We start from the raw sequence: 14,248 nt of genomic DNA, 5'->3' as shown, positions 1-14,248 counted from the left end.
CCCTATTGCTGTAACCTCCTCCAGCCCCTATAACCCTCCCTATCTCTGTAACAGCATCCAGCCCCTACAACCCTCCCTCTATCTCTGTAACCTCCTCCAGCCTCTACAACCCTCCCTATCTCTGTAACAGCCTCCAGCTCCTACAACCCTCCATATCTCTGTAACCTACCGCAGCCCCTACAATCCTCCCTATCTCTATAACCTCCTCTAGCCTCTACAATCCTCCACATCTCTGTAACCTACCGCAGTCCCTACAATCCTCTATCTCTGTAACCTCCTCCAGCCCCTACACCTGTCCCTATCTCTGTAACCTCCTTCAGCCGCTACAGCCCTCCCTCTATCTCTGTAATCTCCTCCAGTCCCTACACCCCTCCCTATCTCTGTAACTCCTCCAGCCCTTAACACCCCTCCCTATCTCTGTAACCTCCTCCAGCCCCTACAACGCTCCATATCTCTGTAACCTCCTCCAGGCCCTACAACCCTCCCTATCTCTGTACCTCCTCCAGCCCCTATGACCCTCCTTATCTCTGTACCTCCTCTAGCCCCTACAACCCTCCATATCTCTGTAACCTCCTTCAGCCTCTATAACCCTCCCTATCTCTGTAACCTCCTCCAGCCCCTATAGCCCTCCATATCTCTGTAACAGTCTCCAGTGCCACTCTGCATCGAGCATGACTGACCAGGCATCTTCTGCTCTTATCGTGCTGCGTAGATGTACCACAAGCATTTGCAGGTCGATAATGAACACACCTTCCATGACCATCAATTCCTGGAGTGAGGAATGAACACCCAAAACCTCTGGGTCAAAGGCAGCGACCCCACCGAGTGTACCATGGAGGTGCTGAGAGAAATGGGGGAAAGGGGTCGTGCTACCTGGGGTTCAGGGCACTATTGATCCTTCAGCCAAAATCTAACCAGATTCACTGGCTGGTGATTGCAATTGCGGTTTGTGGGATCCTGCTGTGAATTGCCCAGCCACTATGTTTTTGTACAGTTACTATATTTGAATGGCTACCAAGCACTTTGTGACGTCCCATGGACGTGGTGTTACGATCCTAGTTGATGATATAATGGATGGGAAGATCCCAGATTGGAACCTGGTTTAAAGACCATGACATTTACTTTTTTTAATAAAATGTGGAGGAACAGAGTCACAGAACTGCAACTTAGTTTGAACAGCAAGAACAAGAACCTTCCTGAAACATGAAAAACTTGGATTATGATACAATATTCCTTTACTCCCCTCGCAGTTTAACAAATACACACAGATTTTAAGATTAACATGAACTATAATGTCCATTGTAAACTGGTCTCATTAACACACAAAGTCCCTTTTAAACACTCAGTATGATGGTGGTAAGAACACTCCTCTCTGAACCCAGGTGAATGTGGATTTTTCACAGAATCCTCCCCAGATAATTGTCACAGGAGAGTTTCCAAACTCCATTCCCAAAAATGCACTTTAAAATCTTATGTCATAACAATGCTTTCCCTTGGCAGTTTGCATTCTGAAATCCAGTCCTGTTTTTCCAAATGACACTTTCAAACAAAGCTTTCACTCCATTTTTAACAATGAATCCAGTCCAGGATTTTACACCAACCCCTCTTAGGATTTCTATGTCTTGATAGCTGTGTAAACTTCTTTAATTCTCAATTCCCAGACTGCATTAAAATGACATCAAAAATTTCATCTATCTCTGAAGTCCACTTCAAATCTAACTGCTGAGGTTGTCTCTTTAACCCAGGACATTTTGTTTACTCTTTCTTGAATTTTTCTGAACCACACCTTGGTCTCTGTCCTCTTAATTCCAAGTGTCTGAAATGTTCCTTCTATCACAATTCCATGGTTATCTGGACTGTAACTTGTACTTTCGGAAGTCGCCTCTTTGCAACTTCTATTCCATCGAGTCTTTCTTCTGGCAGGATTCAGCAATGCTCACTCCTGAGGTCATGATTCCAACTCCTCTGGCTTCCAGTTAAAACTAAGAACAAAGGAAAACCCCTACCTCTGGAAAATGGCCTCCAGTTGCTAAGCGGCAACTTACTTCTACTATTTATTCTTCCTGCCATAGCCTTCTCTAAGCACAATAGAAACACTGCTGGAACTTAACCTCCCTACACACACACATTCAAACACCTTTCTCTAACATAAATCTAACTATAGGTTCCAGACACAAAAAAATTAAGTTAAACCCACTTAAAACTATACCTTATTTCAAACGTGTACCAATACAAATATAAATCCCTTAAAACTACCTTTATTTCCCTAACATCAGTCTGTGTCACCATAGGATAGAGAGAAAGTATTATTACTGGGAGAGTTTATGATTGACATCATTCCTAAATGGCCTGATTTAACTGTAAAGTTATGCCCTCGTGTTCCAGACATTGCTCCCTCCTGCATTAGAGACATTATTTTCTCTCTATTTTTCCTCAAATGTTTTCATCACCGTAGTCAAATTAAAACTCACATTTCCTCCATTCCAGGTTGGTCCACAAGCCTTGCCCATGCTTGCTCATGGGGCAGCATGGTGGCACAGTTAGCATTGCTGCCTCACAGCACCAGGGGTCCGGGTTCAATTCCTGGCTTGGGTCGCTGTCTGTGTGGAGTCCAACACTTTCCTCGTGTCTGCATGGGTTTCATCTCGGTGCTCCGGTTTCCTCCCACAGTCTAAAGATGTGTGGGTTAGGCGGATTGGCCATGCAAAATTTCCCCTTAGCGTCAGGGAGACTAGCTAGGATAAATGCATGGGGTTATGGGGATAGGACCTGGGTGGGATTGTGGTTGGTGCAGATTCGATGGGCCGAATGGCCTCCTTCTGCACTGTAGAATTCTATGATTCTCTGCATCCCAGCCCACATCATTAACCTCAGCAATGCATGTTTGTTCTTTGTCCTTTCACACAGGATTCCCGCTGGGACCTGGGAATAAGCCCCCCCGCTGCAGAATGTGGATGTGGTGTCTCCCTCACCCTCGGCGAGATGACCAGTGTCTCATTATTCTGGATATCGATGGATTTGAAACAAAGGAGAAGGTGAGGGCGGGGGAGGAGGAATTGAGTGAGTTTGAGGATGAAATGAGCCCGTCATTATCCTAGAAACCCCCAGGAATTGTAAAGTGAGACACTTTGGTTGGAAGAGTGAGAGCGATCAGTCAGAACAAATTGGTGCACGCTTTAAGAGATTACTGGACCTGGGAGTGTGCATACACTAGGCACTGAATCATAGAAGGAGGCAATTCGGCCCATCAAGTCTGCACTGACCACAATCCCACCTAGGCCCTAATCCTGTAACCTCACATATTTACCCTGCCAATCCCCCTGACACTAGAGTCAATTTAGCATGGCCTATCAACCTTACCCGCACATCTTTGGACTGTGGGAGGGAACTGGAGCACCCGGAGGAAACCCACACAGATTCGGGGAGAACGTGCAAATTCCACACAGACAGTGACCTGAGGCTGGAATTGAACCCAGGTCCCTGGCGCTGTGAGACAGCAGTGCTAACCATTGGGCCACCCAGTGCCAGATTTAGACTTGGTGAGGCCCGAAGCTATATAAAGCTTGGAGGCCCCTTGTTAAAAAGTTACACCAAAAGGCCTCACAAAGGTGCGTACCAAAACAGGACCTTGGGTCGCCACAAAAAAATTGAAAACATAATTATGCCTTTTAATTATTTGATAGCAAGGTATTTAAAGTGAAAAATACAAATTGTTTTCAAATGAATGCATTTACTGATTACATATTTATCATTTGGCTGGCTTGATTTCTCTCATAGATTTTGGTAATTTTTGTAATTTTTTGAGTTTTCCTTCAAGTTGGTGCTTTCTTTTTGTTTTCTGGTATCAACTCTTAAATGTTCTCTTCATTGTAAACCTTCTGAAATTTTGTGAGGCCCCTGCGGATTGTGAGGCCCTAAGCTGCAGCTTGTTTAGCTTATGCCTAAACCCAGCACTGGTGCCATCATGGAAAGGCAGGTAAAAAGGCTTTATTAATAGAAGCGTAGATTACAAGAACAAGGAAACGAGGCAAAACCTTTATAAAACCCCGGTTAGGCCTCAGCTGGAAAATTGTGTCTGACTGTGGGCCCTGCACTTTAGGAAAGAGGTCAAAGTCTTGGGGAGCGGGTGGGGAGGGGGTGAGATGAGATTTCCCAGAATTTTCCCGGGGATGAGGGCGTTTCAAGAACGTGGAGAGACTGGGAGAAACTGGGTCCATTCTCCTCAGAGTAGAGAAGGTCTAGGTTTAGGGAGAGATTTAATCTAGGCGTTCAAAATTGGATAGAGTGAATGAGGAGAAAGTGTTTCCAGTGTCAGGAGGGTGGGTAGCCAGAGGGGGCACAGATTGAAGAGAATTGGAAAAAGAACTGCCGGGGTGGAGGGGGGGGGGGGGGGGGGTGGGTGGGGGGGGGGTGGGGGGGGAAGGGGAGGGGGGGAGGGGAGGGCGGGGGGGGGTTGCGGGGCAGGCGCAGGGCGGGAATGAAGAGTATTATTTTTACACAGTGAGTTGTTGTGAACTGGAAGGCATTGCCTAGAAGGACAGTGGAAGCAGATTCAATAGGAACTTTCAAAGGGGAAAATTGGATAAATATTTGCAGCAATTAAACTTTGCAGGACAAAGGGATAAGCAAGTTATTCTCAGGTACCACAAGGATCAGCGCATAGACGCCAGCTATTCAGAATCTATACCAATGATTTGGATGTGGAGACCAAATATAATATTTCCACATTTGCTTTTGACATGAAACTCGGTGGGAACGTGAGTTGTGAGGAGGATGCAAAGAAACTTCAAAAGGGTTTGGACAGACTCAGTGAGTGGGGAACAAAGTGGCAGATGGAATATACTGTGGAATTAAATGTGAAGTTAAGGTGAGGCCACACCTGGACTATTGTGTGCAGCTTTAGTCTCCTCACTTAAGGAAGGTTATTACTTGCCAGAGAGGGAGTGCAGTGGAGGTTCACTAGGATGGAGGGATTGAGGAGATTGGGCCCATATTGTCTGGAGATTAGAAGAATGAGAGGTGATGCATTGAAGCTTGCCACATTCTTACAGGGCTTGATAGGGTCAATGCAGGAAGGCTGTTTTCCCTGGCAGGGCAGAGGAGTCTATAACCAGGGTGCACAGAATAAGAGCAAGGCCATTTACGACTGAGATGTGGAAGAATTTCTTCACCCTAAGGGTGGTGAATCTTTGGAATCCTCTACTTCAGAGGGCTGTGGAGGTTCAGTATGTTCAACACCAGAGGCCAGTAGATTTCTAGATATTAAAGACATCGAGGGATATGGGGATAGTGGAGTAAAATGATGTTGAGGTAGATCAGTCATGATTGAATTGAATTGTGGAGCAGGATTGAGGGAGTGAATGGCCTTGTCCAGCTCTAATTCCTATATTTCAATGTTCCTATGTCCCTCTCTCGCCTTCCCCCATCTCCCATCTCTCGCCTTCCCCAACCTCTCTCTCTCTCTCTCTCTCTTCTTCAGGGAGGTGATACCACAGGGACCAGGATATGTGCCCTCGCTCTGATTCTCTGCAACATCTTCCTCTATAATAGCAAAGGCAGCATCGACCAAGAGGCCCTGGACAAACTGCAGTATCCTTTTCTTCCCTCTTTGAGGACCAGTTTGACTTGGTGTGGGTTTGTGTAAGGTTCAGTTTCAGGAATGGTTTGGTTTGAATGTGGTTTGGGTTTAAAGAGGAACAGCTTTTGATCTTTCTGAGGAAGTTGTGACTCAGTCACAATAGTGGCTCACCAACCCCAATTTTCTATATCCCAATATAAGCTCTTTCTTTCTCCCTCTCTGGGTCTCTCACTCACTGACCGAGTGACATCTCTATCCTTCTCTATAATTGTATTCAGTTATACCTTTATCTGCCTGTCTCACTCTCTCTCACTTTGAATTTGTGTCTCTCAATCTCTTTGTTTATCTCACAATCTGTTTCTAAATCTGCCATTCTCTTTCTGCCTCTCTTTCTCTGTGTGCTTCTCTATCCATCCATCTCCTCATTGTAAGTCTCTATCTGTTTCTCATCATTTCTCCCTCCGTTTCCTTTCCCTGATCCCTATATTAGAACAGTCTAAAAACCTTCTGTCTCAGATTTACAAAGTTAAAATATTACTGATGAGATTTGATTTAATTGCACTGATTTTGTGTTCAACTTGAGTGGGGCTGAAACACTGGCACAGACCTTTTGATTTGAATGACCTGTTTCTGCACTGAAGCTTCCGTGTAATCTGATGTGCTTTTTTAGCCTGATTGGTTTGTTTGGACTCAGTACACATTTTACCCTGATTACCACTCCCACTTTCAGCATCTGCTGTCTGGACTACGGACCCTCACTGAAGAATCTTCACATTATTACAAGTAGTCCAGTGCGAAGCTGTTTGAAATATGCTGTGAATATGGGTCCGGATTTTGTTTTCTGGGGGTGTGAGTATTAATTTAAACACTGCCCAGGCCGAATGCAGGAAGTGCGAATTTTCAGGGTTAATTATTATCAACCTTGCTCCTCCCAATTTTTGGGTGATCAATATAAAATGTATTTGGCCTTCATAAGAACTGGAGTAAGTCTTCATAGCAAGAAGACTTGAGTACAAGAACAAGGATGTCTTGCTGCAATCATACAGGGCCTCGCTGAGGTCACATCTGGAATATTGTGTGCAGTTTTGGTCTCCTCATCTGACGAAGGATGTTCTTCCTCTGGAGGGAGTGCAGAGAAGGTTTACCAGACTGATTCAGCAGGACTGATGTATGAGGAGAAATTGAATTGGTTATGATTGTATTCACTGGAGTTCAGAAGAATGAGGGGAGAATCTCATAGAAACCTATAAAATTCTAACAGGTCTCGACAGGCTAGATGCAGGAAGGATGTTCCCGATGGTGGGGAAATCCAGAACCAGGGGTCACAGTCTGAGGATATGGGATCAACCATTTAGGACTGTGATGAGGAGAAATTTCTTCACCTAGAGAGTGATAAACCTGTGGAATTAATTACTACAGAAAGCAGTTGAGGACTAAACATTGTATTTTTCAAGAAGCAGTTCAATATAGCTCTTGGGGTGAAAGGGATCAAAGGATGTGGGGTGTGAACAGGTAGACATGCTGTAAATCTGATGCAACAAAAATGTCCGAATCTTCCACTGTGCTGATGGTTTGGGAATGTTGTACTTTATTGCTAAGGTGGTGGACTGGGCCTGTGAGGATGGGCACCTTTTGCCTCTTTCCCTTAACCAGCATCAGATTCATCACCAAGATCACAAACTATGTTCAGATACATTCCAATGCCGGAGAGGAGGGGAAATGCCCCGAGTTTCTCTGGTGTGTCCGGGACTCTGAGCTGAATCTTTGGATGGATGGCTTCAGGCTGGTTGCAGACGATTACCTGCTGTCTATTCTGAACATTGGTCAAGGTAAACACGGCGCCAATTGAGAGATAAGCATCGAGTAACAAACAGTGAGAGCTCACACACATGTAGCATCTCTCAGGTTCCTCGGGAATACCCAAAGCGCCTCTCAGCCGATGGTTTACTTTCAAAGCGTAGTCACTGTTGTAGTGTGGGGAAAGTGGCTCTTGATTTATGCACAGCATGATCATGGCCAGAACTTCCATTTTGATTATGTTAGCTGAAGGATAATTATTGACCAAGTTCAGCAGGGTGAACACCACCTGCTCTCCCTCAAAGGTGAATTCAGCAGATCGATTATGTCTATTTGCGAGGGCAAATGGGCACTTAGGTATTTCCTTGCACCCAAAAGATGGCTCCACCAACACTACAGCACTCCCTCCATGCTGACTATCCAACAATGCGGCACTCCCTCAGTACTGACCCTCTGACAGTGCAGCACTCCCTCAGTACTGACCCTCTGACAGTGCAGCACTGCCTCAGTACTGACCCTCTGACAGTGCAGCACTCCCTCAGTACTGACCCTCTGACAGTGCGGCACTCCCGCAGTACCGGCTCTGATTCTGTTGGCCTGTAATTTCATGGTCATGTTGGTGGAGTGGGGCTTTTACATTAATGATGGGACTCTTGCACTTACTCCAGCCTCAAATGTGTCGAGCTATAGTGGCTGTGTAAATGAATGAATCAGCTTGCACCATCTCTTCATCCACAAGCCTTGCTTTTCCATCATCCACTATCTCTAATTCCTGGCATCTTGCAGGAAGTTGGTGGTTTTAAAGCACTGACATTTGTGTGCAAGGGAGGCTGCCTTGCCTACGGAATCTTGATACATTCCATTTCTTTCTTGGTGAAAGGGTAACTTAGGTTCACCAGAAGGTCAAGCAGTGAAATTCAAAGTTTAGCACAGTGGGTGATTGGAATGTGAGATGTCACAATGGAAGTGGGAGCAAAGACTTATTTAATCGGGATTTGGGAATGGATTTGGAAAGGGAGAAAGCAAAATGGAAGTTGAGACTGCGCAAAGAAATGGAAGTGGATTAGATACTTTCTGCTGGATGGCTAGTATTGGCACAGACACAATGGGCCAAGTGGACTCCTGCTGCAGCATTTGGGAGGAGGCCATTCAGCCTCACAGGCCTGCCACACAGAGGAAGCCATTCAGTTGCTCAAGCTTGCCACACAGGGGCAGGAGGAGGCCATTCAACCCCTTGTGCCTATTCTACAGGAACAGGAGTAGGCTGTTCAGGCCCTAGTTCTGTTGCATATTAATGCGAAGGGGCCATCCTTCCCTCAATTCTGTTACACAGGAGCTGGAGGAGACCATGGTCTGTTCCATCATCCAAAAAGGTTATGGGCTGATCTGCCACCTCAACCCCACCTTCCTTCACTAACCCCAGATCCCCTTAATTTCCTTAGTGCCCAAAGATAATTCGATCTTGAATGTACTCAGTGTCTGAACAGTCACAGTCCTCTGGTGTAGAGAATTCCAAAGATCCTCCACCCTCTTGAATGAAGAAATTCCTCCTCATCTCAGTCCAAAATAGCCGACCCCTTATCCTGAGACTGTGAGCCCTTATTGCCCCAGCCCCAGCGGGGTGGCAGAATGGGGGAGGGGGGGTGAATATTCCCTTTATATCTGTCCCATAAAGTCCCCTAATAAGGACATAGGTCAGAGCAGGAGTGGGCCATTTGGACCTGAATTGGGCCTCTGAATTACAGACATGGATCTCCGTTTGTGTTTTGCAGATTCCGATGACTGTTCAGTCAGTCACTGCCTCAAGAAACTCTTTCACAGACAGAAGTGTTTTGAATTCTGCCACCCGTGTCCAGATGCTGGCGACAGGAGAATGGACGAGGTTCTGGAGGGGGAGTTGGACCGAGAGTTCCAGATGCAGACGGAACGACTGAGGGGCCATGTTCTCGGCAGTGAACTGAAAAGCATCATGGGAGGCCACAAGGTTAATGGGCAGAGTACGTTCCCCTTGCTCGGCCCATGGGTCCGGCCTCACCTGAGTTCTTGTCACCTCTCAAGACTTGTCTGTCCTTTATGGCCAAGCTCCCAACTTTCACGGACTACACACTGATCAGAAACTGTTGCCCCGTGTCATTACTCGAACCAAATTCCATTTACCCATCACCCCCCTCCCTGAGCTAAAATGGTTTCCAGTTTGCCAACAGCTCCATTTCGAAGTCCTCATCCTTACATTTGCTCCCTCTGTGGCCTCCATGCCTCTCCCTATCTCTGTTACTTTCGCCCAGCACTTCAACCCTCTGGGATCGCGGCACTCTCCCAACTCCTGCCTCTTGATTGTCCGCCAATTCCTATCACTCCACCATTGGCGGCCATACTTTCAGCTGCCTGGGGAGCCCTGAGCTCTGGAATTCCCTCCTTGAATCTCTCCACCTCTGTCTTCCCATTTTCTGAAGCTCCTTACAACCGGGACCTTTGACCAGGCCTTGGGCACCTATTCTCTGTGTCAGATTACATGCTGCAGGGTCAGTATTCCTCAGGCAATGGGCTGGGGAAACACCAGGGGACATGAATGTGCTACATAACTGTTGTCGTGTGAAGCGAGGGAAAAGATTTGTGGGGAAATTAAAGGAAGAACTGCTTCCAATGGCAATATGATTTAACTCATTAAAAGACAGCTAGCAGATGATGCAGACAAAAATAAAATAAGGGGTAAAATTCTTAAGGGGGTGCAGGAGTAGAGGAACCTGAGTATTTATGGGCACAGATCATAGAAAGCAGTGGGACAGAGCAGTTAATAAAGAGCAGTTAATAAAGCATAAAATATGCTTCAATATGGGTCAAAATCCTGGAATTCCCTCTCTAATGGCATTGTGGGTCAACCGACAGAACATGGACTGCAGCGATTCAAGAAGGCAGCTCACCACCACCTTCTCAGGGGCAACTAGGGCTGGGCAATAAAGGCTGGCCAGCCAGCGATGCCCAGGTCCAACGAATGAATAAGAAGAAAATTCTGGATTTTATTAATCGGGGTATAGAGTGTGGGAGCATGGAGGTTATGCTGAACTGGTACAAGACATGAGTTAGACCTCAGCTGGAATATTGTGTAGAGTTCTGGGCGCCACACTATAGGAAGGATGTGAATATATTGGAGAGAGTGCAGAAGGTAAAGGATTGTAAAAGTTTTGAAAATGAGAGGGCACAGATTTGAAGTGATGGACAGTCCGAGGAGAGACCATGTGACATGCTATCGAATCTTTTCCAGTGTTGGTTCGACTGGTTGAAACGTGCGTGAACTGTATGTGCAATGGCCAAAGGATCATCCTGGAGAATCTCCGTGACATTGTCCTGTGCGGGAAGCCAACTGTTCGGCTGGACAGAGCAACTGCAGGGAAAGAAGTGAGGAGATTGGACAAAGCCAAGGTAGATTTACTGACCTGTGCTGAGTCAACAGAGCAGAGTCATCCAGCTTGGATTGGACGCCAGTGATAAATTTATTAATATCGACTGCAAGAATAGATAATCCTACATATTTACCAGCAGAATGCCCATCCTTTGAAAAGCAATGATCTGATCATTCATCTTGTTAATGGGTGGCACGGTGGCGCAGTGGTTAGCGCTGCTGCCTCAGCGCCAGGGACCCGGGTTCGATTCCCGGCTTGGGTCACTGTCCGTGTGGAGTTTGCACGTTCTCCCCGTGCCTGCATGAGTTTCTTCCAGATGCTCCGGTTTCCTCCCACAGTCCTAAAGATGTGCTCGTTAGGTGCATTGGGCCATGATAAATTCTCCCTCCAGGTACCTGAACAGGCACCAGAGTGTGGCAACTAAGGGATTTTCACAGTAACTTCATTGAATTGTTAATATAAGCCTACTTGTGACATTTTAAACTTATTTCTCTATGTGGGAGCTTGCTGTGCAGTAGGTTGGGTGTTTGATTTGATTTATTATTGTCACGTATTAACATACAGTGAAAAGTATTGTTTCTTGCGTGCTATACAGTTATACATACCGTTCATAGAGAAGGAAATGAGAGAGTGCAGAATGTGTTACAGTCATAGCTAAGGTGTAGAGAAAGATCAGCTTAATGTAAGGTAAGTCCATTCAACAGTCATCATAGAATCATAGAAACCCTACAGTGCAGAAGGAGGCCATTCGGCCCATCGAGTCTGCACCGACCACAATCCCACCCAGGCCCTACCCCCACATATTTACCCGCTAATCCCTCTAACCTACGCATCTCAGGGGCAATTTTAACCTGGCCAATCAACCTAACCCGCACATCTTTGGACTGTGGGAGGAAACCGGAGCACCCGGAGGAAACCCACGCAAACACGAGGAGAATGTGCAAACTCCACACAGACAGTGACCCGAGCCGGGCATCGAACCCGGGACCCTGGAGCTGTGAAGCAGCAGTGCTAACCACTGTGCTACCGTGCCGCCCACGGCGGTCACAGTCTGACAGCAGCAGGCAAGAAGCTCTTCTTGAGTTGGTTGGTACGTGACCTCAGACTTTTGTATCTTTTTCCCGAAGGAAGAAGGTGGAAGAGAGAATGTCTGGGATGCGTGGGGTCCTTAATTATGCTGGCTGCTTTGCCGAGGCAGCGGGAAGTGTAGATAGAGTCAATGGATGGAAGGCTGGTTTGCGTGATGGATTGGGCTACATTCATGACCTTTTCTAGTTCCTTGTGGTGTTGGGCAGAGCAGGAGCCATACCAAGCTGTGATACAACCAGAAAGCATGCTTTCTATGGTGCATCTGTAAAAGTTGGTGAGAGTTGTAGCTGACATGCCAAATTTCCTTAGTCTTTTGAGAAAGTAGAGGCATTGGTGGGCTTTCTTAACTATAGTGTCAGCATGGGGGGACCAGGACAGGTTGTTGGTGATCTGGATGATTTGAGCTCTCGACCCTTTCTACTTCGCCCCCATTGATGTAGACAGGGACATGCTCTCCTTTACGCTTCCTGAAGTTGATGACAATCTCCTTTGTTTTGATCACATTGAGGGAGAGATTATTGTTGTTTCCTACATTATTGTTTAGGTGATTATTGTTTCCCTACATTATAACAGGGACATCACTTCAAAGGTAGTTCATTGGCTGTGGGTACATTGGGGCGTCTCGAGGGCATCAATGTGCTCTATAAATGTGAGACTTTACCTTAGTTTCTCTTGCTCAGTGTCAAATTCTAGATTTTAATGTGGATCTAATATCCCCTGCCCTCATACTACCTCCTCATGGCCAACGATCAATCATTTCCGTTAACCTCCCCTTGCACCAACAGCTGGGAATTGAAGGTGTTGTCATTCTCTCTGTACATTAGACGGAAAGGATCGTTCCCCTCACTAACCCAAGTGCCGGTGCTGCTGTGTACAACATGCAGGAACCTGTGTGTTTGATTGAGAACAGTGCGTCTGGTGAACTCCGGGTCAACCAAGAGGCTGTGAACATCTTGTCAGCGATCAACCAGCCGGTGGTGGTGGTGGCCATCGTGGGATTATACCGGACCGGAAAATCCTACCTAATGAACAGACTGGCCGGGAAACAGAGAGGTACAAAACTCCGAATGTAACTCTTAGTAACTCCCCTGTGAGAATCGAGACACAGGCGTGACCAGCTATTGTCTCTCATTCATCACAGCGTGGTTAAAATGACCTTGTATAGATTTCCATCTCTCTGTCATGTCTCCAGCTGTGCCCTGGTTCATCTCTCTCTCTCTCTCTCTTCCCCTGTCTCTCTTTCGCTTTCTGCCTCTCTCCCTTTCTGTATTTCACTCTCTCTCTCTCTATCTCCTGCTCTCTCTCTCTCACTCCTCCCCCCGCCTCATTTTCCTTTTCTTTAGCATTCCTTCTTTCTCTTTTTCTCTCTCTCTTTCGCTGTCTGTTGCTCTTTCTCTCCCTTTCTGTCTTTCACCCTCTCTATCTCCTGCTCCCTCTGACTCCTCTCTCTCTCACACCTTCCTTCTCTTTTTCATTCCCTCTCTCCCTTGCTCTCTCTTCCCCGATCTCTTACCCTCTCTCTTTCTCTCCCTTTCTGTCTTTCCACCTCTATCTCCTGCTCTCTCTCTCTTTCTCTCTCTCACTCCTCTCTTGCTCCCCTCTCATCCTCTTTTCTTCTCCCTCTTTCTCTGTTTCTCTTTCTCTCTCTCACCATCCCAAAGGCTTTGGGACTGTGCGGAATGGTGAACTGAATGTGTGAGAGCTGTGATCCTATGAATCAGTAACTGTCTTGTCCTCTTCCCAAACACAAACCAGGTTTCTCTCTGGGATCCGCCATTCAGTCCCACACCAAAGGGATCTGGATGATGTGTGTGCCTCACCCACTCAATAGTCAGCACAGCCTGATATTACTGGACACCGAAGGACTGGGTGATGTGGAGAAGGTGGGTCACACTCTGTCTCTCAATCCATGACTGTGTTTTGGGGAAAATGACACCGTTCTGTTTAACACTCAACATACCAGGGCTGGAAGTGAAGTGTGGGAGGGTTAATGGTTTGAGATGAATGAACTGATTGGTCAACATGCTTCACTCTGTGACTTGCAGTGGAGCATTGGAACAGCAGGAGGGCATTCTGCCCCTCCAACCTATACAGGAACAGAAAGAGGCCATCCACTCCCTCAAGTCTGTTAAGCAGGAACAGGAGGAGGCCATTCAGCCCTTCCAGCCTGTTACACAGGAACAGGAGGAGGCCAATCAGCTTCTCCTGTATGTTACACAGTTACAGTAGGAGGCCATTCTGCTACTCGGACCTGGTATACAGGAACAGGAAGAAACCATCCACCCCCTCAAGCTTGTACACAGAAACAGGAGGAGACCATTCAACCCCTTCGAACGAGTTGCACAGGAACAGGACCAGGCCATTCAGCCTCCTGGGCCTGTTA

General features: G+C 46.7%; 1 protein-coding gene across 8 annotated transcripts in view; it reads left to right on the top strand.

Annotated features, from left to right (window-relative positions):
• LOC144508394 (guanylate-binding protein 2-like) overlaps positions 1–14,248 on the top strand; it is a 49,215-nt gene that overhangs the window by 4,727 nt on the left and 30,240 nt on the right. For 5 of the 8 annotated variants that reach the window (XR_013500274.1, XM_078236269.1, XM_078236266.1 and 2 more), the window contains exons 3-9: positions 2,908–3,035; positions 5,480–5,589; positions 7,238–7,407; positions 9,148–9,372; positions 10,638–10,795; positions 12,690–12,918; positions 13,621–13,748. Coding sequence is in view for 7 of the 8 variants with exons in the window: in XM_078236269.1 (XP_078092395.1) it covers positions 2,908–3,035; positions 5,480–5,589; positions 7,238–7,407; positions 9,148–9,372; positions 10,638–10,795; positions 12,690–12,918; positions 13,621–13,748 (1,148 nt within the window). In the remaining variant the exon portion in view is untranslated. Of the gene's footprint in view, positions 1–2,907; positions 3,036–5,479; positions 5,590–7,237; positions 7,408–9,147; positions 9,373–10,637; positions 10,796–12,689; positions 12,919–13,620; positions 13,749–14,248 lie in introns of those variants that run through there. The other 3 variants (XM_078236268.1, XM_078236272.1, XM_078236273.1) reach the window with 3 other exon arrangements.

This window comes from Mustelus asterias, chromosome 20 (genome assembly GCF_964213995.1).
Source record: "Mustelus asterias chromosome 20, sMusAst1.hap1.1, whole genome shotgun sequence".
Lineage (NCBI taxonomy): Eukaryota > Metazoa > Chordata > Chondrichthyes > Carcharhiniformes > Triakidae > Mustelus > Mustelus asterias.
Note: the sequence above shows the minus strand (reverse complement) of the source record. Positions and strands in the feature narration are given on the sequence as shown.